Source organism: Psammomys obesus, unplaced genomic scaffold (genome assembly GCF_907164565.1).
Source record: "Psammomys obesus unplaced genomic scaffold, mPsaObe1.curated_primary_1811, whole genome shotgun sequence".
NCBI classification, from domain to species: Eukaryota; Metazoa; Chordata; class Mammalia; order Rodentia; family Muridae; genus Psammomys; species Psammomys obesus.
The window spans coordinates 3138852-3166758 of NW_026592636.1; the positions used below are offsets into that span (position 1 = coordinate 3138852).

General features: G+C 49.8%; 2 protein-coding genes across 9 annotated transcripts in view; both read right to left on the bottom strand.

Annotated features, from left to right (window-relative positions):
* Nucleotides 1-7144, bottom strand: part of Ppp6r3 (protein phosphatase 6 regulatory subunit 3) — a 115347-nt gene extending 108203 nt beyond the window's left edge. For all 8 annotated transcript variants that reach the window (XM_055614570.1, XM_055614566.1, XM_055614569.1 and 5 more), the window contains exon 1: nucleotides 7050-7144. The gene's annotated coding sequence lies outside the window, so the exon portion shown is untranslated. The remainder of the gene's footprint in view (nucleotides 1-7049) is intronic.
* A 6728-nt stretch (nucleotides 7145-13872) lies between these two features.
* Lrp5 (LDL receptor related protein 5) overlaps nucleotides 13873-27907 on the bottom strand; it is a 98445-nt gene continuing 84410 nt past the window's right edge. The window contains exons 18-23 of the mRNA XM_055614776.1: nucleotides 27283-27519; nucleotides 23986-24096; nucleotides 21990-22226; nucleotides 21264-21403; nucleotides 17061-17158; nucleotides 13873-14414 (exon numbers count right to left, since the gene is read on the bottom strand). Of these exons, the coding sequence (XP_055470751.1) occupies nucleotides 14153-14414; nucleotides 17061-17158; nucleotides 21264-21403; nucleotides 21990-22226; nucleotides 23986-24096; nucleotides 27283-27519 (1085 nt within the window). The 3' untranslated portion in view covers nucleotides 13873-14152. The remainder of the gene's footprint in view (nucleotides 14415-17060; nucleotides 17159-21263; nucleotides 21404-21989; nucleotides 22227-23985; nucleotides 24097-27282; nucleotides 27520-27907) is intronic.

Sequence of the window (27907 nt, forward strand, 5' to 3'; positions counted from 1 at the left end):
GGCAAAATTTTAAGAAGAGGCCAGGTTATGTGGTTCATAGAAAAGAGAATTGATAGTCGGACAATCTTTAATTCCAGCATTTGGGAGGCAGAGGCAGGTATCTCTGAGTTAGAGGCCAGCCTGGTCTACAGAATGAGTTCCAGGCTACAGCCAGGGCCACACAGAGAAGCCCTGTCTCAGAAAAACAAAAACAAACAAAAAGAGCACTGGAGTAGTGATGAACTATCTGGCATTTGTGCTGGAGTTAAAAAAAAAAAAAAAAAAAAAAAAAAAAGGATTAAACTTAAGTTGCTCCTCAGCCTGGCAATTATTTTAGATCAATGGAAGTATTTTAAACTTCAAGGCCAATCCTAAAGAGTGAGTTCCAAGACAGGCAGAGCTACACAGAGAAACCCTGTCTCAAAAACAAAAAACAAAACAAACAAACAAAAAAAAAACATTTTAAACAAAGTTTGAAAAAATATTACATTTATTTCTTTGTTGTGTAAGCAGGAAAGACAATAAAGGTGCCAAAGCATGCGCGTGGAGATAAGAGGACAACTTGCCAAAGTTGTTTTTTTCCTTCTACTACAGTAGGTCCTGAAGAGGAAACACGGATGCTCACCTGACCCCTTATCAGTCTAGATCCCCACACTTCCAGCACTTCAGTGACAAGAATGATGCTCAAGGTGTTCGGAAAAATGTATAGGAATTTGGCAAGCTGAGGTAGGAGCTTTTAACTTTACCTCAACTAAAAGGTCAATCTGAGCCACAGGGCAAGAATCTGTATCAAAATGGGAGTTAGGGATATCAGACCTAGCAAAGAGAGAGGGAAAAAACACACAGAGGAGACTTGATGAGTCTGGAAGCAGAGAGTCTCAAATATCTTGTTATCACACAGCTGCTTCAGCTGCCTGGGAGGACCAGCAGTCCTTTTGAAACCACCCAAATCCAGGAGACCATTCTGAGAAATCAAGTAATATATATATATATTTAATGTGTATGTGCCTGAGCATATGTATCCTTGTGTACCACATGTGTGCAGGAGCCTGCAGAAGTCAGGAAACATCGAAACACCAAGTGGCATTAAAGGCAGTTGTGAGACACCATGTGAGTGCTGGAACTGAACCCAGATTCTCGTTAAGAGCAGCCAGTGTTCGAACTACTGAGCCATCTCTCTCCCCAACTTAAGACAAGTCTTGTTAAACTGCCCAGGCAGACTCTGAACTTGCTATCCTCCTACCTCAACCTCCCAAGTAGCTGGGTTACAGGCCTATACCACCTGGCACATTTGTTTGTTTGCTTGTTTACAAGACTTCTGGCAACCTCAGCTACCCAAAGTTCAAACAAGTAAGCCAGTCAACCAATAGCAGACCTTTTCCCTAAGGCTTCTACTTACATCTTATCTGGCCATACCTCATGAATGGCAGGATATTGCTACTAGGAGATAGCTTCTCTATCTTTAAAACTTCTCTAGATTACTTAAAATCAATACAATGTGATACTGTGTAACAGATGTTATACTGCATTATTCAGGCAATGAAGGTAAAATTGAAATTCTCTGCATGTTCAATACAGATGCAGACCCAACCAGCAACCATCTAAAAAAGCTGGGACATAAGACACATAACAACAAGCACTCAAAACAGGAGGCGGCAGACACTGGTGATCCACGAAGTGGCCAGTGGTTCATTCAAATTTGGCTTTTTAGAACTTTCTGGAACTTAATACATTTAATCCATGCTTCATAAACTGATAGATATGGAGCCCAAGGATACAAAGGGCTGAATATATAATACAAACAAGCTTTGTTAACTGTTTTCGAACTGCAAGCTCTCCCTGTAGACTGCAGGTTCTTAAGGGCTGTTCCTCAATGAATCACTAATACATTTCTGACCAAAAAAAAAAAAAAAAAAAAATTCAATTAGTACAACTACTGATCAAAAATCATGAAGACTAGGGGCTGAAGAGATGGCTCAAAGGTTAAGACCATTTACTCCTATAAAAGACCTGGGTTCAGCACCCATACAGTTGCTCACAAATGCCTGTCACGCCAGTTCTAAAAGAGCCAATGGCCTCTGCATGCACAGCAGCACACACATATACATGTGGGCAAACACTCATGCACAAAATAAAATAAATCTAAAAAATATTTAGGAAAATAAGCAGATGGAGGTGGACATGGTGGCTAATAGTTAAAATTACACCTAGCACTTGGAAGGCAGAGAGAGATGACAAGACCCTGCCTCTAAATGGGGTGGGGTGGAGAACAGTACCAGATGATAGCAATAGGACAATGGTAAGTGTCGTGGGTGGGCTAACTCCAATCCTCAGCACAACCACAGGCTGAGGTTCAGGACAGATGTCAGAAAGCATCTCCGTGACTCCTGTCTTAGAATGTGCACAGATAGTACCATTTAGTGCTGAATGTATCGATTTCCTAACACTCCTCAATTAAACCACTCACATCGTACAACTTTAACTATAGGCAAGGACCTCTGTTCCTCCCTCTACTCTCACACCACATCTCTCTAGGAAGGCAGACATTCCTCCACCTGCACCAGAGTCCAGGACACACACAACTCCTTTTCTACTAGGCCTGGGCACTAAAAGCTGGAGTATACTAAACATCCCCTTCACTCCACCCTCAAAAGACAGAACTGGGCAAATGAATCCAGGGCTAACTCTCTGGAGAAAGGTTTTCATTTTTAAAAGGGGGATGGGGGGGGGCTGGAGATCTAAAAACAAAACTGATAGTTGACCAACAAAATGATGGCAAAAGATTGGTTGTTTGATCTGGTTTTTCAAGACGGGGTTTCTCTGTAGCCTTATCTGTCCTGGACTTGCCTTGTAGACCAGGCTGGCCTGGAACTCATAGCAATCTGCCTGTCTCTGCCTCCTAAATGCTGGGATTAGAGGCGTGTACCACCACACCTGGCTGGCAAAAGGTTTTATTTTTAAAATAATACAAAAAACTCAGGAGTAGTACAGTATTTGGCAGTGAGGAAAATCCTAACTTGCTAAGTTTCAAGCTCAGTAATGACAATGTATGAGGTAAAGGGGGAAAGTTTCAAAGTTGCACTTGCAAAACATATTATTTTAAAGCTAACTCTTCCGGCATCTATCTGAAAGATGGTGTACTGGCACTATGTCTTCCTGCCACTGAAGGACCTCCAAGGCAGGATCCAGGTACTGCAGACATAACTCCCAGGCAACCTGGAATTCAGCCCTTAAATCTGCACTCTACTATAGTGGTTCTAAAAGGCAGTGGCACTTCAGTATTGTCTAGGAAGGTTTATCAAGCCTGCAAGATGATTCAGTGGTTACAGATGCTTACCACTGTCTTGATGACCTGAGTTTGACCCCTGCACCCTATGTGGTAGAAGGAAAACCGACCTGCACAGCTGTCCTGACAACCATATGTGTGCTGCAATGTATGTGTACCTACACATATGCACACGAGAGCTCACAAATACATAAACTAAGTTTTAAAAAATTAGTCTCAACCCCACTACAAATTTCCAGAAGTGAAGTTCAATATCCATGGTCTTAAAGTATCCCAAATGATTCTCATAATATCAGCACCACTAATATTTAGGGCTGGATGGTGGCAGGGGATGGTGAGGGTAGGTGGGTGGGTTTACAATATTCTGTGCACTGCAGGAGGTTTATCAGTAGCCATAACATCTACAGCAAACCAGAGGTGTGATAAAGCAAAAAGAATGTTTCCTGTGAGGACAAATAGCTGAAATATCCTCACCTAGCATGAGTAAGACTGTAGGTTCAATTCCCAGTACCACAAGCAACAAGAAAATTTCACTGAAAAAAAAAATTTTTTTTTAAGGAGTTCAGCCCACCTTGAACTCCAGCTCTTCTTGACTATACTTCCCCCAAGTGCTGGGATTACAGGTACATGCTACCATGCCCAGCTTTACTAATTTCTTTATCTCTTTGGGTACCAAAAACAGATGTCAGGGCCTCATGCAGACAAGTGCCTTATAGAGCTAGACTCCCAGATCCAAGGCAATCTTTGTAGCAAAGAAATGCTTCCATTACCCTTATTTCATCAATGTGGTATCTATACACATTATCGTCAAGCACACTGTTCCACATAAATGTAGTTATCATGGGCTCACTAAATAGAAAGTCAACTGACATCTTGAGATGTGACATGTACAGCTGCTCCAAGTCAAGCAGTCTGGTCAGTAGTTTCAGTACATTCTAAGAAAAAACAGCTTCTCAGCCTCCACTGCAGCTCAGACCTTGACACACAGAAGCCAGGCCAGACTCCTGCCCTCTCCATAAAGTGAACTCGGTGCTGAGTTTTAGTTGAACAGAGAGTTGAAAGACTTCTTTTTCATTTACTCTTCTGAAGTGTAGTAAAACACAAAACTATAGATCAACTGGTAACATCCGAGACTTCGTCTATCTAAACTACTAACTACAAGGTCCAAGTTGATCATAGAAGCAAACTGGGTATCAACTCTAACAAATGTTGTTTTAAAGAAGAAAGAGAAAACTTTCAAAATTCTTTTTAAAGCAGCTAAGCAAACCCCAGCTGAAGTCCGAACTTTAGTACTATCCATTTTCTGACTACAGACTACACCTTTAGCACTCAGTGAATTCAAACTAGCAAGCTTTGGTTTATGCAGCTTGTTGGGTTTTGTGCAGTTGGTGTGTGTGGGGGGGAATGCTACACTTTATACAAAAGCTCTTAAAATGATCAGCATATTCAAGTCTACTTAAGATGGACTCCATCAAATACTTCCGCAATCCAAGCCACAGCATCTATCACCAAGAGGACAAGCCTATTTTCAAGTACTATGGGAAAGGCACAGGGTAGCTATTAAAAAGCTGATTTCAGGTAGGATTGAATAAGTGAAAGACCTTAAACTCCCCGGCCAGACATTAGTGTAGTGCAGATTTGGTCCCCAAGCACTCACACACAACAGCTACTCCCCATGCTATAAGCTGAGCACACCTTATACAAAATAGTTGGGACTACAACAATTTCAGATTTTGGAGTACTGGCACAGAATTTGCCAAATTTGCATCCCTACTACAATCTGAAAAGCTGATGCTGTCAAAAGCTTGGTTTCTGAGCATTTGGAGATTAGGCATGTTTAACCTATACCTTTGCTGAAACTCAAGAATGCAGTCTTTCCATTGTAGTACCAACCAAGAAAAACCTAAGAAGTCTGCATGTTATGTTCTAGGGCAACCACACAGAAGCAGGACCTAGAAGCAGCAGAGGAGGGTGCTGCTTTAAAGTTCCTGCGGGGATCATCTACACATAAATAATGCTTTAGACAAACTCTCAAGTGATTTCACAGATTTTCAACATCCCTTCTCATGGGAAAACTTTCAGTTCATTTTTTGAGGCCATCTGATCCTTAAACACATGGCTTTCCTAACTGTACCTGAACATTTAAAGTTAATTTTAAACTAGGTGTGGTGATACACGCCTTTACTCATAGTGCTTGTGAAGTAGAGGCAGGAAGACAAAGAATTTATGGCCATCCTTAGCTGACTAGAAAGGTCAAGAACATCCTAAGCTACAAGAGATCCTATCATCACAAAAAGTATTAAATAATGCGCCAGGTGTAGTGGTACATGACTGTATTAATCCCATTACTCCAGAGGCAGAAGCAGTAAAGACCTCCCAACACACAGTGAGACCCTGACTCAAAAATACATACAATACACAAGATCAAGTTGAATTTGGTAATTATGGTCACTACAGAGCTGAATCTATGGGTCTATGGGCCAAGTACAATTCTAGCAACTTATTTACATATACATTCAGTTACAGTTAGACCTAACTGGGACCTAACATGAGACAAACTTATGGAACAGACTTTTGTTTTCCCAGGGCAGGGGAAAGGAAGATGAGTATAATTTGCCCAAGGTCACAGGACGAGAAAGCAGCAGCAAGGCAAGATTTAATTTTCAGGTGGCTCAAAAGAAAGTTGAACCACTATTGATAACAGGGATCTTGCACCTTGCTACTTCAAAGTACAACTTCAGCGGAAGGGAACCTTAAGTCCCTTTCTCACTGGCAGTCTTGTCTGCAACGTGACCTTGAGGACAAAAAAACCAAAGTAAACTTCACTTAAGTGAAACAGTAAACATATTAACAAGTACTCTGAAGGAAGGAAACCTCGTCTACCCCCCCCACCCATCCCGCAAAACAAAACATAAACAAAGCTCTGGCTCCTCCTAAAAACATGACATCGGGTATGGGGCAAATGACAGTGGGTCACACGGAACAGAAGTCCAGGCACACAGCTAATCAGACCACTCCTTCTGTCACACCTACGACTTTTCAAGTCCAAGTTCTAATGAAAGGCAACGGGACTGGGAGGAAAAAAAAAAAAAAAAACAACAAAAAACTCCAAGTTAAAAGTGAACCGAGCTTTAAGAGAGGCATTTGGAGCCACAAGAAAGACAACCCCTCACCCCAGCTCCAAAACACCAAGGAATCTCCAATGCCCGCGTCCGCACATAAGAGACCCAACGGCGGAGGCTGAGGATTCACCGCGATCGCCCCGGGAGACTCGGAACTGGTTTTTGTGAATTCCGATGACTCTGCGGCTAATGCCCCAAAACCCACAAAACTTGTTCCTCGGAGGACAAGAGTCCAACAGGGCCTCCGCGAAGCTCTCCAGCGAGTTGACAAGCTCCGGGAGACCCCGAGAAGTGGCTGGGAAGGCCTGGCGCGGGAGCCGCGGAGCTCACCCGGGACCCTCGACTTGGCGAGGGGCGCACCTCGCCTAGCCTGGGCTCCCGCCTAGCCAAGCCCGAAGAGTCACCTCGGCGTCCAAAGTTCGCCGCCGGCGCGGTCGGCTGCCAACGCGCGACCAAGCTGACAGAAGCGGGCGGCCCGGTCCCGGCCGGGACTGGACGCCGCCTCCCGGGCCGCCGAAGCAGCCGATTCCGGGGGGGAGGGGAGAGGGGCCGGGACGTTCCCTCCTCCCCACGCCGCCCGGACACGACCACCGCCCCAGTCCGTCTGCCGCTCGCCCGCGCGGCCCGCTTATCCCGCGCCGCCGCCCCCTCCCCGGACTCACCTGGAGGCGCCCACGACCCGCAGCTAGTCGCGCTCAGGCGGGAAATGGGCTCACCGACACCATCAGCGAAGCGCCCAAAATGGCGGACGTATCAAGCAGGCCTTGAGTTACCCCCGCCCTCCCTCCGGTCGCCCCGTAGCCAATCACAGATCAGACCCCGCCCCTTCCCGAAGATCATTGGCTTGCCTCTCCCGCCCCCTACAACCTATTGGATCGCCCAGCGGCTCCCTCGCCTTCATTCCGATTGGCTTGGTAGCCTTGTCAGTCAAACGCCAGAGGGGCATTCTTTTTCCCATGGTCTTGACGGATCCGGAACCTCTATGACCCCCGGTGTCTGAGAAACAAGTCAGAAATTGGGAGAAGCTTTAGGCTGGGTCCCTCTACGCCGTAGCAACAGCAGGGTTTCGCGTGACAGACGCTTCGGACCACCAATCCACGTAGTCGATGCATTTTAAAACAAATGAAGCAAACCAATCCCGGCTGTGTAGCTCCGGATGCAAGGGAACCAATGGGGTAGCACAATGACAGCAGGCGGTGGGGCAACGGCCGCGGTGGAAACCGGTGATGACGTGAGTCACAATACAATCTGTAGCGGAAACTCTTTATGGCTGGGGAATTAGCTCAAATGGTAGAGCGCTCGCTTAGCATGTGAGAGGTAGCGGGATCGATGCCCGCATTCTCCACGGTGCAATTTTATGTAAAGGCCAGTGTTTAATCTCTCTCCAGACAGACTAAAATGGCATCCCCATAAATAGGGTCAACGTCGAGGGTTCCCCACTACAAAACAGACCCTTTGGACGGGCTCCAGTCTGTACCTTTTCTCACAGAGAAGAATGACTATTTTTTTCCCAAACTCTGGTGTCCTGTCACTCACCTATCGTACATTTGCCTCGCCGCAGAACTGAGGATCCCCACTTTGAAGCCTCCTCTGAGATGGTTAATCCCAGTTGTTATTTCTCCTGAGGCTGTGTTAAAAAGGAGAAATTGAGCTGAGCAGAAGCATTTATTTCTCTCTCCCTCCCGGCTGGATGTGGATGTGGCCTCAGGCTCCCACACCTGCCGCCTTGACTTCCCTGCCATAATGGCCTACACCCTGGAACTGTGAGACAAAATGAACCCTTTCTCCCTAAAGCTGCTTTTGTCAGAATGTTTTATCACAGCAACAGAAAAAGCTACTAAGATGTTCCCGCTCTGCCCCATAAATAACGTGTCTCGTTCGGAGTGGGCAGGACAGACGTTCAGGTGCACCGCAGCTGGCCACCAAGGTCAACAAGGTCTCAGACTCTTGGAAATCTTTCATGAAGCAGGCCTTCCCATGCCATCACGTGACCAGGATGATCAAACTAAGTGACAGACTTTCCTGGGAAAGTAGTATATCATAAGATAGGATAGAGGGTGTTAGTGGCAGGGAGAGGAAGGGTGTCACAGAAGCCCCAGGATGGGGCTTTGGAGCTTCAAAGGCAGGAATGGCCCAGGTATGATGGGAGACTGGATTGCAGACGTGGCTGAGTCTCACAGGCCCAGAGTCACAGTGCTCACACTTCAGACAGAGGCTGCCTGCCTCTCTCCCAGCAGCTCCAGCTGTAACCCCAGTCATGCTGCCTTGTCCAGGAATTCACTGAAGCTCAGAGCACACACAACTTGTCTCCTGAGCATCTTCTCTAGGCTGCCTTTAGGCACCCATCCCTTGGGAAAAGTGAAAAGCCCAAGTGGTGGACTGGAAGAGACAGGACCCGACTTCCTGGGGGGCACTCAGTATTTTCCTCAGGTTCCCAATCTCTGAGGCCCTAGCACTGTCCTTTACACAGGGCCCAGCATGGCTGAGTCTTCCACCTCAGTCTGGCTCTGAATTCCACTACCAAGGTAGCAAGAGAGGGCTGTACAGTTATGCAAATCCACCCTTGCCTCCAATCTACCTTCCAGTAGAGCTGTGGCTGCAAGCAGACTCCAGAAAGAGTTCATTGTGCTAGCAGGTCCACAAGAGCGTAGTACCCACTTCACAGACTAGCTAACTATGGTCCAGTGATCATTCAGACACCTGAGGCCATGTAGGGGTTGGGTGACCTCGGCCCGGTCAACCTCTTTGACCTTCTAGTTCTCTGAAGTGCAAGTGATAATATCTACCAGCCTGTGTCACGCCCGGCACTCCAGGCAATTAGGGAGGCAGCAAATGTTAACTCTGGCTAGAAGTCTTGCCTGAGGCCACACTAGTGATAAACATTGTTAAAACCGAGACCTGCCGATGAAAAGTTAAGGAAAGAAAGCTCAGTGCAGAGGCTGGGCCGTGGCTGGAAGGGGCAGCTAGGGCTGGTGCCTGCCATCCGTGCTGTCTCTGAAGGCAAAGCCCAGCTGCCTCACTGATGAAACCAGCCCTCTCGCGCCACCTGGATGAGCCAGCCAGCATAAGTTGGCCCGTAGACTGTCAGATAGGGTGTACTCATTCCTGACCTGGCCAGACACACTGGGGTCAGGTTGGGCTTCCTAGGGAAGGAAGTATGTGAGCCTGAAGCCTGGTAGAGCCATGGGGAGGGCTGATCAAAAGAATGACTACCTTGCAAGTTTTGCATGTGACATGGATTGACCTCTGCACCTCCCTCTTTCTCCCTCTCCCTCTCTTTCCCTCTTCTATTCTTCTCACCCCACTTCCTTCTGGAGTTTAGTGGTTCACTTTTCAGTTCATTTTAAAGAACACACACATAAGATTTTTTAACATGATCAGTAGAAAGTGGAGTGGAAAGAGCAACTGACTGTCACTCCTTAAACTTTAGGAGCAAATACAGAGCTGCCTGATTTTAATTTGTCGAGGTAATAATTTAAAAGCAAGCAACCAAGCAAAACCTCTCTGGTCTCCCAAAAGGAAGCTTTAACATGCCAGTCATATACTGCAACAGGAAGAGAACCTCTACATAAAACCTTTACATTGGAACCAGGGGTAGTGGCGCACACTTTTAATCCCAGCACTTTGGAGTCAGAGGCAAGTGGATCTCTCAAAGTTCAGGCCAGCCTGATCTACAAATTGAGTCCAGAACAGCCAAGGCTACACAGAGAGAATGAGAGACCAAAAGATAAATTAGCAGCTATTATTAAGATCTGAAGTAGGTGGGTGGAGAAGTCCAGTAATGCCCTGAGGGGAAGGACTGCCTTGCTGCATTCTTTTCCCACCCACTAGAGATAACAGTTGCTAGGAAACTGGCCCATCCCCCCCTAGGGAGGGACATCAGGCCATTATGGTCTGGGGACCTTCCTATAGCCAATCAATTCAAAATGTAGCATTTTGACCAATAGATGCTTGCCAGGCAGGAATCACCCCTGCCTTGAACATGCTGGGAGGGACCAGAATCTATATATCACCCAACTAACCTGGGCGCAGCGTGCTCAGCTCCCGCGCTCAGCGGGTGTGTGTGGGCCCAAGCTGCAGCTTGTAATTTACAATAAAAAGAACCTCATGTATTTACAGCGGAGTCTAGTTATTCCTGGTCTTTTGGGGTTCGTGAACTGGGCAGAACAAGAAACCCTGTCTCCAAAACCAAAAAACAAACACGCACACATACACACACAAAAAACCAAAAACCTTTAAATTGGCTAAGTTCAACTGCAGAATGGCACCTCAGTGTCTTTCATTCTCTTCTCTTATCCTCCACATTCTGCTGACACAGACCCAGGGGATGAAATGGGGCCATCACTGCCCTAGCTGAGGACAAGGTCCAGAAGAGCCAGGCTGGCATGCCAGTTGTTGCTGCGTCATTCCAAGGATCAAGAGGAAGAAAGAGAGTCTCCTGGCGGTCTGCCGCTTAGCCTGGGAGTTCAGATCTCGTTCCCTCCTGTTTCTACAGCTTAAGGGCTGGTAGGAGCTGGACTTCCCTGAAACGATGGCTGATTGCTGCCAAGTCTGTGAAAAGGAGACCCTGTGGGCATGCTGACCACCCTGTGGCTGTCAGGCTTCTGGGGATGGAAGCGAAGACGACATCTGGGTGGAGAAAGTGGCTGTGGCTTGAGACCTTCAGCAGATCACAGGCAAGAAGCCAATGAGGGGCTTGGAGGGGGGACTTCAGCCTTGATCTTTTGAGAAGAGTAAGTGGAACTGGAGACCCACAGAACTTCAAGAACCTGGGCAGGTGAAAATGCCCAAGACCTGGTCACATGGACTGTTTAGCAACATGGATACTGCCTCCGTAGTAGGATAGGGATGTAGACCGAGGACAGATAGTAGACACACTCTCCTGGAGGACAGATGAAGAGGTCTGCTGAAAGAGGGGGCTGTTACCGATAGGCAAACTCCTGAAGGCTCAGGGAGATGTGAGGAAGATGGGGGAAGGTGGCTGTCACTAAAAAGGGGAGCAGTAGAACAGGGAGGGTAGAAGGTGACAGATAAATAGAAACAGTTCTTCTTCTGTTGGGTGCAACCAACAATTTGCACCCCAAACCTTGGTTTCCTCAGCAACAAATGGGAAACACCTAATTAGGCTACTGCAAGGTTAAAAAGCCTGGTAAATGTCACCCCTTGTTTATACCACCACAGCTCAGACACCAGCTCCTTCAGAAAGCCTTCTTGTCTCAGTACCAAGATGCCCCTCATAGGGGTTGGGAGGGTGACAGTGTCAGCACATGACCTTCCTCATAGTTTTGAAATGCCTCTGTGTCTATCTCTGGATGGTGAGTACTGGTTGAAACTGCCCCGTACCTGTTTTCCTCCAAATTAAAACATCCCTTCTTGGAGGAAGTTCCTACTAGAAAAAGACCCAGGAAAGACAGGAAACTTACAAGGCTCAGAAGAAAACAAAACTAACAAGCCTCAGGGGGCTCCTGAAATTTACAGGATTCACAACATCCCCCTCAAAGGTTATACAAGCTTAATAATGGCTGGGGAGAGATGGACCAACCTGCAGCTGCCTGCAAATTGAACTCCAGGGATGCAGCATTAGTGAGTCAGAGCCCATGCTGAAGTTGGCTTCTCAGTGATATGGTTGCTTTTGAGTTAACCCCACTCTGGTGAGTAAACCTAGTAAAGTCACTGCTTCACTAAGCAAGACATGTGATGTTGTTTCTTTGGTCCCTATCAATGCCATTTCTGGGGCAAAAAGATGATATTCATGTCCTCCTAGGAAATTTTACAAAATAGAGAGGGAACCCCCCCCCCCCAAGTTGATCAAAGGCTCCTAATACAGGACTCTGTGTACACCAGCCTGATCCTGCCTTGGTGCCTTGTAGGTGATGACTGGACTGGCTCCTAACTTCCCCCAGTTGACCATACAAAGAGGAAAAGAACTAGAAATGAGACCTCTGAGCACCAGCCAGCATCCTTAGGCATATAATAACCAACCCTATTGGGAGAATAAGATCCCTAGACACGTAACAGCTTTATATGCAGACAGTATTGCCCACAGGCCTGGAAGGAGAAGGCTGCAGAACACGACTTGACCCTTTCCCTGCTCAGGGAGGCTGCCAAGTCCTTCCTTTCCCACCCCTTGCCTGACCCTGGCTGGATGCATGGATGGCAGACGGAGACCAAATATGCTCTCCGGCCCCTGCTCCAATACAGGCATCATCTCCTAAGTCAGCCGAGAGACACTAGGCTGGTGTTTGAATTTCAGTGAGTGCTTTGGGGTATATGATCCAACTGAAAGGCCGGCAATTCTGGGTGCTTGGGCCCCACAGGCAGCTTGGTAGCAGGAGATCCTGCCTTTGGGCATAGGTGTTCAGGTGTCCCTCTGGATCTGCCAGTCTTTGCAATAAATTTAGGCCTGCCCGTTACCTCCGAGTTTTACTAGGCTGTTTTATTAAGGACCAGCCCTGCCATGTCTCCTCTGGCACTGCTGCATAGAACCCTTAAGAGGACCACCAGTAACAGGAGTCAACCAGATCCATTCCTGACTGCCCCTGTCTACAGAGGACTACTCCAAGATGGGTCTTTACCCGCAGGCCAAGCTCTCAGTGGTGGAACCTGCAATTTATCCTGCCTTTGTCAGTGCCACGCTGACCATCATCCTGGGGGACCATCATCCCAGTCACAGGCCAGGAGACTCTGGTATGTTCCAGTGAAACCAGGTGCCTGCAATTCCCTAGACCTCTCTCTCCTGAGGACCTCCCCTCCCTCAGCTGCTTTTACCTGTCTCTGCACTTCCAGCCTCCTTGGAGTAGGTCAAGGATTCCATTTCAGGACTCCGTTGGAAGGCCAGAAACCTCTAAATTTTCTTTTTCAGTTCTTAGGTATTTCCACAGCCAATACCAAGTGTGGTCCTTCTCTGACCTCTCTCCAGCGCCATGGTTGGGGTCAAGCTAGAAGCTGATGTGACTGGACATTGCCTATCCCCTTTGACCTTCGGGACACTCTCCTCATTCCGTGCCACAGCTTCCTTCACCACCTGTCACAGAAAGGAAACCCTCCCCAGCACAGGGACCAGGCCTCTGTAAAGTCTCCAGCGCCACCCAGGTGAAATGCCAGCGAGGGCTGCTGGCTGGATGCCTGAGGACAAAGGGTACTGTCTACAACATGACCAGAACAACTCCAGTCTGGCAGGGTGAAGCTCGCAGCTTCATCCAATGGGGTCTACACAGATGGGACGGTCAGCAGGAATGCCCTGGCCTCTGGTCCTCACGACTGGCACCTGGATGATCCAACATACCAACACAGCTTGAAGCCCAGAAATACAACATGCAGGGTCCAGTGCAAAATGGGAAATGCCCGGAGCCTTTGGGCAGTTTGTGATATACTCTGTCCAGGTCAGTTCACGACACCGGCTCAGCCTGTGTGCTGGCTTGTCTCTGCCTGAGGGGGCTTGACAGAGGGACGTCCATGCACAGGAAGACACGCACACAGCAAGCAGACATCTAGTGGGCTGGAACCCATTCTTTGGGAACAGGCAACTCAAATACTCACAGGGCACAAAAGAATGGCAGTTATGTTTTAAAAAATTAAGTTTATAAATATTTTCTCCACTGTACAAAGTTTTCCCAGCCCTGCCCACCCCCATCACTGTTCACATTTCTCATTTTTTAAAAATCCCAATTATATTTATTTTTTTAAATCATAAAATATATTTTTCCTTTGTTCATATTTAAAAATATTTACAAGGAGGCAGCGAGGCCGGGGTGGACGGCCGAGGTCAGGATGAGTCCGTGCAGGGGGATGGAGGGGGCGGGAAGAGGTGGCAGTAGCTTCTCTCGGTGACGGGCGAGGGCGGGCAGCTGTCTTCTGCAGACAGGTACTGGCTGTGGGGAGTGGGTGGGGGTGGGTAGGGGTCTGAGTCCGAATTCAAGTCCAGGTAGTACTTGCTGGTCTTCCAGCGACTGGTGCTGTAGTCGCTATCACACACATCTGTGCTGCAAGGGGTCGTCGGGGGCGCCATGCCTCGAATGATGTAGGGCCTAGAGAGAACAAAGAGGAGGTTCACAGTTGTGCCTGGCCACCTGTGGACAAGGCCCTTGAATTGCTGGTCCTCAGCAAGCTTTACAGTGGGAAGGCTAGCTGGGCAGTCTAACCTGGAGTTGGCTCTACCTCCACAGCCAGGCCTTGGTAAGAACGAGGTCCCTGGTCCCTTTCCAGACAACAGGTCAGCAGAACCTGCTGGCTGGCTTTGGCAGGAGTTTACTTAACCTCCAAACTTCTATGTCTCAAAAGGAAACCCCCCTGCTTCAGGTGGGTGTGTGCATATTCATATGTATGTGTGAGGATGTACTATATGTGTACGTAGGTCAGAGGCTGAACTTGGGTGTCTTCCTCTCTCACTCTCCACTTTATCCTTTGAGGCAGGTGCTCTCATTGAACTTGGTGCTCACTACTTTAGTTGGCCACTGAGACCTCAGGATCCTCTTGTCTCTGCATCCCCGACTCTGGGATTACAGAAGCTCTCCCCCACGTGTGTGACCTTTTACTCCATTCCTAATGCTTGCGTGACAAGTAATCTCCTCAGCACCGGCTTTGTTTCCTAAGAAGCTTGTAAGGATGAAGTAAGATTCTACATGGAACATGCTAAAAGTGTATGTGCCTACAGATAAGTGTTTAATAGCTACTGACCAAATGCTATTTCCTGTGACCACTGAGAAAATGTGGTTCTGTAATGGTCTTACGTTAAAGCACCCTGACCTTGGTGGTATCTTCCAGCCTCCCATACCTACCTGCATCCAGCAGAGACCCAGAAACTCTGTCAGGCCCTGTGTCCTGAACTCAGCAAGGCAGGGATCACGATTTGTTTCAGAGCCTGAACCTACCATGCTAGGGTCACCCTGAGCAGGGATGGGAGGCTGAAATAGTGGCAACACACACCCCATGGCCTGACCTTGCCTCAGCCTCGGCAAGGTCAGGCCATGAAAGGGACAGTGCCTTGGAGAAGAACAGGGAACCAAGGCGGGCAGGATGGGAGATTGGGGAGCAGGCTTTGCAGGCATGGCTCTTTCTGATCTGGGTACAGTGGCAGACAGGCCTGCAGAGTCAGTGACAACACTAGGTCAGCAGTGCAGGCCGCATGTTATACTCTGACACTAGGGAGCCACTGCAGGTGCTTGAGCAGCCATGCAGAGGGGGCTGCAAGCCCAGGAGAGTCCAGTGCAAGAGTTCCCAGAAATGGCCACTAGATGGCAGGCAGGGCCACTCTGGAAGGCCCAGAAGGCAGGTGGGGTACAGGGCCTGGCAGGTAGCTCCCCTGGGGATGACACGAGAGTACCTGGAAGGTAGCTAGCCCTGTTAGTTATGCCCATCCTTGCACCCCAGGCTCTCTGGTTGGCTACTACAACCACAGCAATACACTGTGCCCCTGGTTCTCCTGCACATCCTGTGGCCACGCTGCCATAGAGTGTGAGCTCCTGAGCAAAGGGAGCCATTTTCATCGAAGCAGCTGTGCCCGCACGGGAGGCCATCGCCTGCTGTTCTGATAATGAACGATATCTCCTCAGAGCAGCAACTCTGCCCTGACTGTGTTGGCCTGGGGTCTCAGGAAGATTTCTTCAAGGAAACGCCATTAGATAATGCCACTGTCATCTGTGCTGGTGAAGACTTTCCAGTGTAGCAGCTTATCCCTCTAAGATCAATGAACTCACGAGTTCCCTGGTGTGGATTTTGGTGGAACTGTTGTTTCCTTATGAAGAAGGGGTAAGCTAGGTATTTGCATCACCCCAGTGTTAGGAATGCTCATCACACCACTCTCCCTCATGGGTCTGAGAACCCTCGTCATAGGTAACTTGGGGGTCAGAGACAGCTTTTGGGATTCCTAGGCTCAGATAGGCCACTGTCTTGAAAAAGGAGCAAGAACAATCCCTTCGGCTGCAGAGATGGCTCAGTGGTTAAGAACGTGTTCGTTTGTTTTTTATTGACTTATTATTTATATAGTATTCTGCCTGCATGTGTGCCTGCAGGCCAGAAAAGGGCATCAGTTCACATTAGGAGCTACCATGTGGTTGCTGGGAATTGAACTCAGGACCTTTGGAAGAACAGCCAGTGCTCTTTACCTCTGAGCCATCTCTCAGCCCCAAAAACATGTATTGTTTTTTATTTGATTCCCAGAATTCACATAGCTCACAATTGCTTGTAACTCCAGCTCCAGGGGATGCCTCTGACCTCCTCAGGCACATGCGCACACATATACATACACATAATAATAATAATAATTCTAACAGGGATTACTTGTCAGATTCCGACCAGAGCCAGCACCACACCTCTTTTTAAACATATACTTGAGTTCTGAGGTCCATAGCTGGACGGGGGCACAGCAGGGCCTGCAGCCTGGGTCCTGGGGCCCAAGCACTGGTTCCCCCACAGCAGAACAGCACTGAATATGAATTCTCCCCTGGAGTCCTTCAAGGCTACGCTCCAGGTGTCCCAATCTAGAGAAGCCCGTGAAGAATGTGTGCTCACTTGGTGTCTGAACAACACCGAGCCAGCACTGAGCTCACACTCAGAAGCAGGCATCGGACCCAGAGAGTAGAGGGGAGCAATGTAGCTAGAACCCACAGGACACGCGATGGAGGATGAAGGTGAGACCCTTCTCCCTGCAGAGGGGAGGCGGGATGGGCTCTTACCTGCATGGTCTGGTGGTGGCGGAGATGTTTGAAGAGTAAAACATGTCCATGTTGTACAGGGAGGGGTCCGTGGCTGGGGACGGTGGTGGGTTCAGGATCTGGGGAGAGCAAGCAGGGGTTACTCCCTTGTCTGAGCCATTCCTTCGGCCTACCAGCCTGGGAGTCTGGAGCTCTGTTCTCAGCCCATGGTCCCCAGAACTCTTCCAGAGCTAGTGTATCTTAGAAAGTAGAGGGGTGCTGTCAGCCACCTTCCCCAAAGGTGACAGTGGTGGTCAGAAGCATGGGGACTGAAGTGCTTTCAACCCAGAGGTCCTCGTCCCTCTCAGGTATTACTTTGCTGGCCAGTAGAGACCCCTCAGGCCCATGACCAGCTACTTGGTCATGAACACTGGGGGGAGGGGAGGCAGCAGAGTCTTGGTTTCCTGTATCAGTACTCCCCTTGGCCCCAAACCTAGCAGTAGGTTCCCTGCAGAGCAACTACATCCACCTTCAGCTGTGTGCATCTCTGCGTCCTCCTGCTACTGCACGTGGCTTTCGCTCCTACATCTCCTGCCGTTGGCTGTGACCTGGCTCCTACTCCGGATGCCCCAAGTTCCCCAACACTGAGGTCGGGCGATGAAGGAGAGGTCATGGCCCCACCCCTTTCTCAGGGAGCTCTGCTCACTGTCACCAAAACAAACTGAACTGTGAGAATGTGCTCTGCTGGGAATTGGTGGCAGACGCCTCTCAGTATGTCTAAGTATATCTGATTAGATCCTGAGTGCTGTGACCTAATCACCCGATCAATCCTAGATGAAAAATAAGGCATTGGAGGTAGAAAAAAGTAGGGAAAAGGACCTAGTTAGAAGTAGGTCCCTGTAGGAAGATCTTGTCCCAGCCGCTTTCTGTACTCCTTTCTCTAACTCCCACCATGATGATGTTTGGCCCAAGAAACTCCAGGCTGAAACCCTTGAACCCATGAGCCAAAATAAGCCATTCCTCCCTTCACGCTGCTTTTGTCAGGCATTTCCTGAAAGTGACACTTATGTTTAATCCTGCACCAGAGGAGTGTTGACAGCGACAGTCTTGCAAGTGTGGCCCTATGCTGGCAGGAAGGGGAACTGACCCCTGTCGCAGCAGAGGTCAAAATGACAAACCAAGTCACCCTGATAGGTGCCAAGATTCAGGCACCACGATTGGGACAGCTGCCAGTGACCCACCCCCACCTGTGACATAGACGAAACCATGCCAGCAGCGGCATCTCATCTGTGCCCACTGAGGAATAGGCCAGGCTGTGGTCACCAAGCACAAAGCTTCCTAGGGAGGCGAGAACGTGGAATGTCCAGGCACACTGAGCACAAGCCACGGGGGGTGGGGACCTGGGTGTGCACTCCTACCAGCAGAAGGCTGGCTGAGAACAGACTCTACAGGAGAGCTCGTACTTCGCTCCATCCTGTTTATTTATCCATGCATTTGTTTATCGAGTTGAGGCAGTGTCTCACCACGCTTAGCCTGGAATCCACTATGTAAAGCAGGCTGACCTGGAAATCATTGTATAGACTAGGCTGGCTTTGGACTCACAGATATCCACTTGTCTCTGTCTCCCAAGTACTGGATTAAAGGTGTACACAGGCCTGCTGAATGTTACTTTTGAAGGAGGCCCTAACCGTGTAGCCGAGGCTGGCTTCATATGAATGGCACACTATGCAAGCGAGCTACCACTGAGCCACAGCCCCAACCCACCACATGTAAACTGGCAAAATCCATGTTCAAAGGATCGTGTCTGTCCTGATTAAGATACCAGACTGCAGTTACACAACTACTTAGTGTGTCACTGTGGGAAACCGGGGGTGGGTGGTATTATCCCTTGTAGTTGAACATAAATCTACAGTGACCTAAGACTGCATTGCAAATAAATAAATAGATTACTAAACAAACAAATAAATAAATAAAGGACTTCCTTCTTGGTAGAGAAAATTAACTTCATACCTTACAAACACATAAATTACAACTAAGAGCACACAGAAAAAAAAAGTCTACAAAAGCTAGGCGTGGTCGGACACGCTAATAATCTCAAGCGCTAGGGACGCTGTGGCAGGAAGTTGAGTTCAAGGCCATGGTAGAGCAGATCCTGCCTCAGAAAACAGTAAAAACACCTACAAAGAACGCGCAGGGCATGCCGGCCGGAGGTCCTATTTGACCGGGGCTCCTCCTCGGCTCACTCCTGCACTCTGAATACTGTGCTGGGAGCATGCTATGGATGCAAGCTGAGCGAGCTACTTCTGGGAGCTGGCTCAGGTTTCCCGGGGACCCCACTGTGACAGGCAGGGCTGCAGACCTGCGACTGCGCTCAGCCCACGGAGTGCAAGGCTTCCACTCGAGAGGTAGCTCCGCGCTGTCTCTGCCAGCCTCGACGGCTAGGTGAGGCTTCAGAGGGTGCAAGAACGGGGTGCTGTAAGCTCCAGGGGTCAGCCCCTAAAAGTAGGATCTGGAGCTTTCAGAAGACTCACTTACTGTCCTGTCACCAGAGATAACACTTTCCCTAGCACTACCCACCCAGATGTCCACCCATGACCAGGGAAGGCATGATAAGGAGATGACAACACCCAGACAAGGGACACCCTGAAGGGGGAAGGGGGAACCCGTCACAATGTGGGGCTCCCTGAAGACCCTGAAGAAGCTCAAGGGGCTGTCCTTGCCCCTTGCAAGCTGCAGGACTTGGGTTAGGAAGGAAGCAAAGTGCTTACAGACCATACAGTCGAGCCAAGGTCTCTAAGGACACCCATCTCTGGAGACCTCCCTCATGTGGCTTTGCCCTCTAGGGTCTGTTACACCATCATTCTAGGCCTGAAAATACTAATGTCTGTCTTGACTCGTTCTTAAAAAAAAAAAAAAAAAATTATTACATCTGTTTATTCACTAGGGGAAGGCGCACGTGCCACAGCATGTGTGGAGGTCAGAGGACATCGGGAGAGAACTGGTTTTCTCCTTCTACCATGTGGGTTTCTGGGAACTGAACTCAGACTGGCAGGTTTGTCAGACAGCACCATCCCCCTGCTAAACCACAGCCCTATCTTAATTGTTATATTCACATAACTTACTGAGGGTATCGTTACAATTTTCCAGGTTTATTATTAGTCACAGACTTCTTCCGGTGTCTATTATATAAATTAAATGATCACTGATCTGTGTGCATAGGGAAACCTCAGCATGTGTACATCTGACACTACCTGCTGTTTTGAGCATCTGTGGGACATGGGGGGAAGAGGCTGGGTACGTGTCCCCACAAGTATAGGAGGAGAATTACATACAGAGTTACACAGTGCAGGAAGCTACTCTGGGCTGCATTCTTGGAAACATTCTTCCTCCTCGGCTTGCCTCAGAGAGGGTATCCCCTCACGGGGGAGGGCGGGAAGGTCACTATCTTTACAATCCTTTCCCCTGCAGAGTGTGGCTGGAGAGAGCCCGCCCCTCACCCTACTCAGATTTGAAAGCTCCAGAGAATATTTAGCCACCAAAATCATCCTGCCTGGTGGTCTGTCTCTGGGAGATGATCATCTGCTTTCCAGAAATTAAATCCGTGGTGGGGATCGCAGACACTCCTGTTAGGGACGGTGAGGGAGAGTTCGCCGGAGCTAGCCAGCCCGGCAAGGCAGTGAAAGCCTCAACGCAAGGCGAGACACCACCTGGGTGCCGGAAAGTCCCAGGAATAGCTGTGGAATTAGAGATGAGGGTTCCGCATCTGGGTTTCTTTCATTCTTTGAGCTTTGTCTTGGATTTGTTTGTTTGTTTTAGACAATGTCTTGCTATGTAGCCTTAACTGTCCTGGAATGTGCTATGTAGACCAGGCTAGCCTGAACCCAAATCCTCCTACCTCTGCCTCTGTGTACCACCACACCAGATGTGTTGTGCTGGTTTTCGAGACAGACATGTATCTCAGGCTGTCTTCAAACTCTCTGCAAACAAGGATGACCTTGGATTCCTCCTCTTTCTACCTCCATCTCTATGCCCGCCATCTCCAGACTGTGTTGAACCAGGGGTGGAACACTGAGCTTTGCACATGCTGGGCAAGCACTCTAAGAAGAAAAGGGGGCACACCACCCTCCTCTGGAGTCCTGGAAGAACGACTAGCTCCTGGGAGCCTTCCGCCCAGGAGGTCCCTGGAGCCACCACTGATGGGAGAGTCTCCCACTGCCTCCCATTTACCCGCCTCGCCTCACTCACCGGTGGATATAGTGTGGCCTTTGTGCTGGACGAGCTGCTGGATGAGGCCCCGGTGACGTGATTCCGGTCATAAAGGGGCACGCTGCCCCGGCCCCCTACCAGGCTCATAGAACTCATCATGGACTTGCTGCACGGGATGCCTGTGGGAAACAGCCCGTCAGAATGAGTAACTCCCACCTCGGGTCCTGAAGCCCATGAAATTCCTATGTGGTGGGTGGGTTCCGCCTGACACCGTCTCTACCTCCTGCAGGTCCGGCTCTCTGGCTGCTCCAGGGAAAGCCTGCAGTCTCAGAGGAACTCTTGGAAGCCTGCAGAAGGGAACCCTGTCGGGGCTGAGCATGGAGCACACCACACAGAGCCCGGGCTCTGAGAATGCTGGGAGGGTGATGCTGCCTCAGCCCCCAACAGGTCCTATCCTCTAGCCCCAAGAAGAATCAGGTCACATCAGCCTCTGAACATTGCAGTTCCAATGAGGCTAAGCGACAGAATAGGCCAGGAGAGGGGAGGCCAAGACTGCAGAGGTTCAGGCTGTTTCCATGGTGGCCCCTGACTGAACAGGCCCTTTCAGCCCTCACACGGGCACACCATGCTATGGACAGAATTCGAGGCAGAACCCTGGGTAGCCGCAAACACAAAGTGCACTTCTGTGGGTGGTTCACCCAGGCTCTTCCCAGACAACTCAACCAAGCCACCTCCATCACCGAGTGAACGCTGGAGGGTGCTCACCTGGGAAGGGACCATGCTGTGAGCCGCCTGGGGCTATGAAGTTGAGAGGCACATGAGGGGTCCCGCTGACATACTCGTGGGGAAAGGGCCCACTGGCCCCCGTGTAGCGCTGGCACATCACACGCTGGCAGACAAAGTAGACCCCACCCATGACAAAGAGTGAGAGGATGATGCCAATGACAGGCCCAATGGCACTGCTGTGGGTTGGGATGTCATCAGAGGGTGGCTTGTTGATCTCTGTTGGATAGGGAAAAAATAATCGCCCACATTAATCCCAAAGTGATGGCCTCCCACAGGGAACATGCCAGGGCCCCAGAGGAACTGCCTTGCCCAAACCCCAGGACCTGCAGGAAGGAGCAGATGGGTTGAGGACACAGGATATGGCTCACTTTGGGACCACTGCCTGCTGCTCCTGGGCTGCCAGGAGGTTCACCCCTCTTCTCCAGATGGGCAACCCTGCCTCCTTTCCCACGGCCCTGAACTGTGCTCACGTGACTTAGCCCAGCAGTCCACGCGGTGGATATAGGCAGTTAGCCCGTGTCATGATGGGAAAGAGCTGCAGTCTGGAGTCGGGTGTGAGAACCTAGGTGCCAGTATGCAGGGGTCTACTGGGGTCAGAGCAGCAGCAGCAGCCCAATAGCAAGGCCACCAGAACGAGAAGGACATGTCCCTGATTCAGCTGGCAAGGGTGTGTTCACCTTGGGACCCAAAACTCCCATGAACATCAACTTCATTCCTTCCTAACTGCCCACAACATAAAGAAGCTGCAAAAAAATCCTTCTGCCTCAGAGGTCAGAGCCTGAGTGTGGGGAGTGTCAGCAAACACACCGGGCCTATGGGAACCCATGTACAGACCTCATCAGACGGGGCACATGCCTAGCAGAGAAAATGGGACATGAGCAACCTCATCTCTGCCATCCAAGCCAGGCCACTTAAGAGTCGGTGTGCAAAGTGTCTAACCTGTGACAGTGTCTGAATCCACGGGAAACTGCCCTCTCCCCTTATGCCCTCCTCTCCAGGAGAAGAGGTCTAAGCTCTGGTCTCTGTGCAGTAGTAGATGGAGTAGCTCCAGGAGGTAAAGCATCTCTCTGGAATTCCAGTTCCTTCCTGTCTCCAGTCACAGCCTCAGGGAAGCCTTCCCTCTCTGCCCGACCACCTGTTACCTAGCACTGACACTCACATCCCTGGGTATCGGTCCATGTTCCTCAAGGGATATGTACGGCGTATGCCTAAGTGTAAAATGGGTATGTATGCTGCACTTTTCTTGGACCACACGCAAGCTCAGGACTCCTGGCTGTGGAGCAGATGGTACCAAGTAAGGTGCCAGTGGCGAGAGTGTGGCCGCTACTCAGATGTGAGACCGGACGGCTCACAGTGAGGCAGACTTGCCAGTGGGCCGGCCCCAGTTAGGAAACTCCAGCCCAGCCTGCCCTCCTAGCTGCCACCTCTCTGACACACTCTAGAGTCAACACACTCTAGCGCTGCCAACCTGACACACTCTAGAGTCACCTGGGCAGAGAGTCTCAGGGAGGGATAGACTAGCTCAGGCTAGCCTGTGGGTATATGGGAAACTGTCCTGATTATATTAATTGATGTAGGAAGACTCAAACTACTGGGTTTTGGCCCTATATTGTATAAAGGAAAAAGAGCTGATCAGTAGGTAGGCACAAATGTATTCATTCACTGATTCATTCGCTCATTCTCTCTCTGTTTCTGTCTGTCTGTCTCTCTCTCTCTCTCTCCTTTACTGTGGATATGACCATCTGCTTCAAGGTCCCGCCTTGACCTCCCCACAAAGATGGACCTAGAACCAAAAGCCAAATAAACCCGTCCTCTCCAAGTTGCTTTGTTCAGGGCATTTCATCACAGCAACAGAAACAAAGCTAGGACGCTCACGAAATGAAACCTCCCAGGTGCCAGAACCGGGGGTCCTACAGCCCCACCCAACCTCCACCGCAGAGTCCACCCCACTGGGGGCCTGCCTGAAACCGCTCACCACACATGAGCTCGTCAGAGCCGTCAGCGCAGTCGGGGAAGGAGTCACACTGCTGCTTGATGAGCACGCACTGGCCGCTGGAGCACCGGAACTGATTGGGCAGACAGACAGCTGTGAGGAGAAAGGGGCGGTGCTCAGAGGAGCTGCAGGCAGCAGCTGGGCCTGGTCCCAAACCCAGAGGCAGAGTCAATGGCAAGAACACTAAGACCCGGCTAGAAAAGATCACGGAAAATCCAGTCTCATCCCGGCATGACCCCTGTTCCTAGGCCTGTTCCATGCTGGAGGGCACAGGGACGTGAACATGACAGTAAGCTAGAGACCTTGATGCCCTGCCTGCCCCTAGGACGTCTGTAGCCCAAGTCAGAGACGGCACAGAACAGGAGCCAGCAGCCTCAGCCCCAGGATCAAGCGGAAGAAGTCGGCAAGCACGCCATTTCCTCAGTGCAGGTGGGCGGGGTCACAGATTGCGCTCGTAGGGACCAAGGTTGTCTCCTAACAGCTGAGGAGAGTGGGCGAGCAAAACCTGCAGACTACGGCCCCCAGGGCTTCGCATCATCTCCCAGCCTTCCACCTGGACCCTCTCCTGACACGCCCCAGGGAACAGGAGACAAGGACATCCTGTCCTTCCTGGAAATGGGAGGCCAGCACCTGCTATTGGTAGCGAGGAGACTGGGCAGATGAAGGAGGGATGGATGCCAAACTGACCACTGTTGGAGAGCTATCTCTGTGCACTGCATGTTCTAATGCTGATTTCTGTGACAGAGATCTGCCTACGGGCCCAGACTTTGGCGTTGTCATTATTATGAAACATCTCCTGTCTCAGTATTTCGAAAACATTGCTCCCCATCACCTTCTGATTGGTTAAATAAAGAGCTAACGGCCAATAGCTGGGCAGGAGAGAAAGGCAGGACTTTCGAGCCCAGTGAGAGGGTATCAGGTGGGGAATCAGAGGAGAGAGTGCATCTGGACACAAATGAAGAAGCAGGTGCCAAGACAAAACTAAGATGGCAATTAACGGGCGAGGTGGCGGATGTAGGTCAGGCCGGTATTGTTGGGTTAGAGGAGGTGAGTATCAGGGCTGGAGAGATGGCTCAGAGGTTAACAGCACTGCTTGCTCTTCCAGAGGTCCTGAGTTCAATTCCCAGCAATGACATGGTGGCTCACAACCATCTATAATGAAATCTGGTACCCTCTTCTGGTGTTCAGGTGTACATGCAGACAGAACACTGTATATATAATAAAAAATAAATAAATCTTTTTTAAAAAGCTGTTTATCTGTTCAACTATGTGCCTAAAGCTTATAATAAATCTAAAGGTCTCCATATCATCATTCAGAGCAAGGGCGGGCCTAGAAAAACCATACAGCAACAGATTACAAGTGACACTCTGAACCCAGAAGCAGACATTGTCCCCGTCTCTGCAGCCAACCACCCGGCTCTCCTGGCTAGCCTGAGAGCAGCCCAGATGTACAAGATTAGCTGGGCCTGGCAGAGCCAATGGACCATTTTATATTTACAGAAACGGGCAACTAGCTGGATTTGGCACATATACTGTCATCATGGCCTCCACCAGATCCTGTAGAGCACTGGTGAGCTGCAAAGCAATCATCATGACTGCACAGAGAAGCCTGCCGAGGTCCCTCCAGGCCCCATCCCTTTCAGAGCATTTGGGGACGCTGAATGAACATGGAGGAGAGAGGCAGCCGGCATCTGAGCCATGGAGAACATAACCCAGCAGCTATGGGCAGGGACAGTGAAAGCCCCACAGGGACAGATCTGGGTGGCAGGCGACCAAGCACAGTGCAGGTCATGGATGAGAGGGCATCACAGCAAGTGCAAAGACGTGTATTTGGTGGGAAGATCTAAAGGAGGGTCAGTGAGGGCTAGAGAGGTGACAGCAGTTAGGAGTACTGGCTGCTCTTCCAGAGGACCTGGGTTCAGTTCCCAGCAACCACATGGCAGCCCACAAGCATCTGTATCTAGTTCCAGGCAAGCCAACACCCTCTTCTGGCCTCTGCAAGCACCAGGTATGCACATGGTACACATACATATATGTAGGAGAAACACCCATACACATAAAACTGAATTTAAAAAATTTGAAAAAAAAATTGAACTAACAGCTGGCCAGTGAGATGGCTGAGTTCAGTGGTTCTCAACCTGTGGATAGCAACCCCTTTGGGACTGTCAAAACACCCTTTAACAGCTAGGTGGTGGCACACACCTATAATCCCAGCATTCAGGGAGGCAGAGGCAGGAGGATCTCTGTGAGTTCAAGGCCAGCCTGGTCTACAAAGGATAGCCAAATCTACAGAGAAACCCTGTCTTGAAAAAGAAAAGACCTTTTAACAGGGTCACATAAGAGATCCTGTATGTCGTATGTTTTCATTATGACTCATAACAATAGCAAAATTACAGCTATGCATAGCAATGAAATAGTTTTATGGTTGTCGGTCACCACAACATGAGGTACTTACTGTATTAAAGGGTTCCAGCTTTAGGAAGGTTGAGAACCACTGGCCTGTAGCCAAGTCTGGTGACCTGAGTTTGACCCCTGGGACCCACACGGTAGAAGGAAAAAAACTGGCTTCTGCAAACTACTGTCCTCTGACCTCCACAAGCACAAGATGGCGAGCACACATACACACAGTCTATAAAGAAAGGGCTGAGAACATTGATCAAGGGCGTGGAGAGCATGCAGGAAGCCTTGAGGTTGATTCTCAACGAAGTAGCATGGACTACCTGTGGCAGTGGACACCTAGAATCCCAGCACTCAGGAGGCAGAGACAGGAGAACCACAAGTGCAAGGCCATCCTTAGCTATATAGCAAACTCAAGGTTAGCCTAGGCTACATAAGGCCCCTGTCTCAAAAGAAAAAAAAAAAGCATATATTTATGTATAAAAGCAGACCTTGCTAGTCAAGAGTGGTCCCAGGGAACCAGCACTATCCCACACACGACAGCACGACACTGTCGAGGCCGTACCAGGGCACGAGCCACGGAAACACCTAGCTGACTACTGGGCTTGTCTTGAGTTTTGACAGAAGTCACTACCAAATGTGGAAATGCGAGAAAGATTCTCAGCCTGTCTTTACATCAACCGCCAGTAGGGTAGATGGGATCGTGCAGAAGCATTACTTCAGGGTGTCCCTAAAACTCATTTCATTTGTCCCCATCAGGAGGACCTGCCATTTTAGCTGCTTTCTAGCACACCTACTTGCAGAAGGCAAGATAAGAGCCCCAAGCTTGCTGTCTAGGAGGATGGGCCTGGGTGGGAGACGGCAGCCAGGGCAGGGCCTCACCATCGCAGTTAGCTTCGTCAGAGCGGTCCTGGCAGTCCGCCTCACCGTCGCAGCGCAGGCGCAGGTCCACGCACTGGCCTCGAGCGCAGGGGAACTGGGAGGCGGAGCACACCGGGCAGCCCTCCTCATCACTCTGGTCGGCACACTCAGGGAAGCCATCACAGCGCCAGGCTCCAGGGATGCAGTCAATCTCACCAGTGGCACAGGCAAACTGATCAGGGGAGCAGGTAGGAGGCTCTAGGGGAGGGAAGGAGACTACAGTCAAGCAGGCTCTGACCAGTGAACCATGCAATGGCATGGCTGGCCTTCAGAGCACAGGTACTGTGTCAACAGTGGCCTGGGCACACTGTCTCCTGCTCCTATGACACTTTCAGCCCCAGCACAGACGAAGGCAGGAATGAAAAAGTTGTCTTCAAACTTGCTGTGTGGTCAAGGATGACCTTGAACTTCTGATCTTCTTACCGCTATCTCCTGGGTACTGGGATTACAGGTGTGCACCACCATACCTGATTTACACAGTGCTAAGGACTGAACCCAAGGCCTTGTGCATGCCATCTACCAACTGAGCTACATTCTCAGTGTGTGTGTGTGTGTGTGTGTGTGTGTGTGTGTGTGTGTGTGTGTG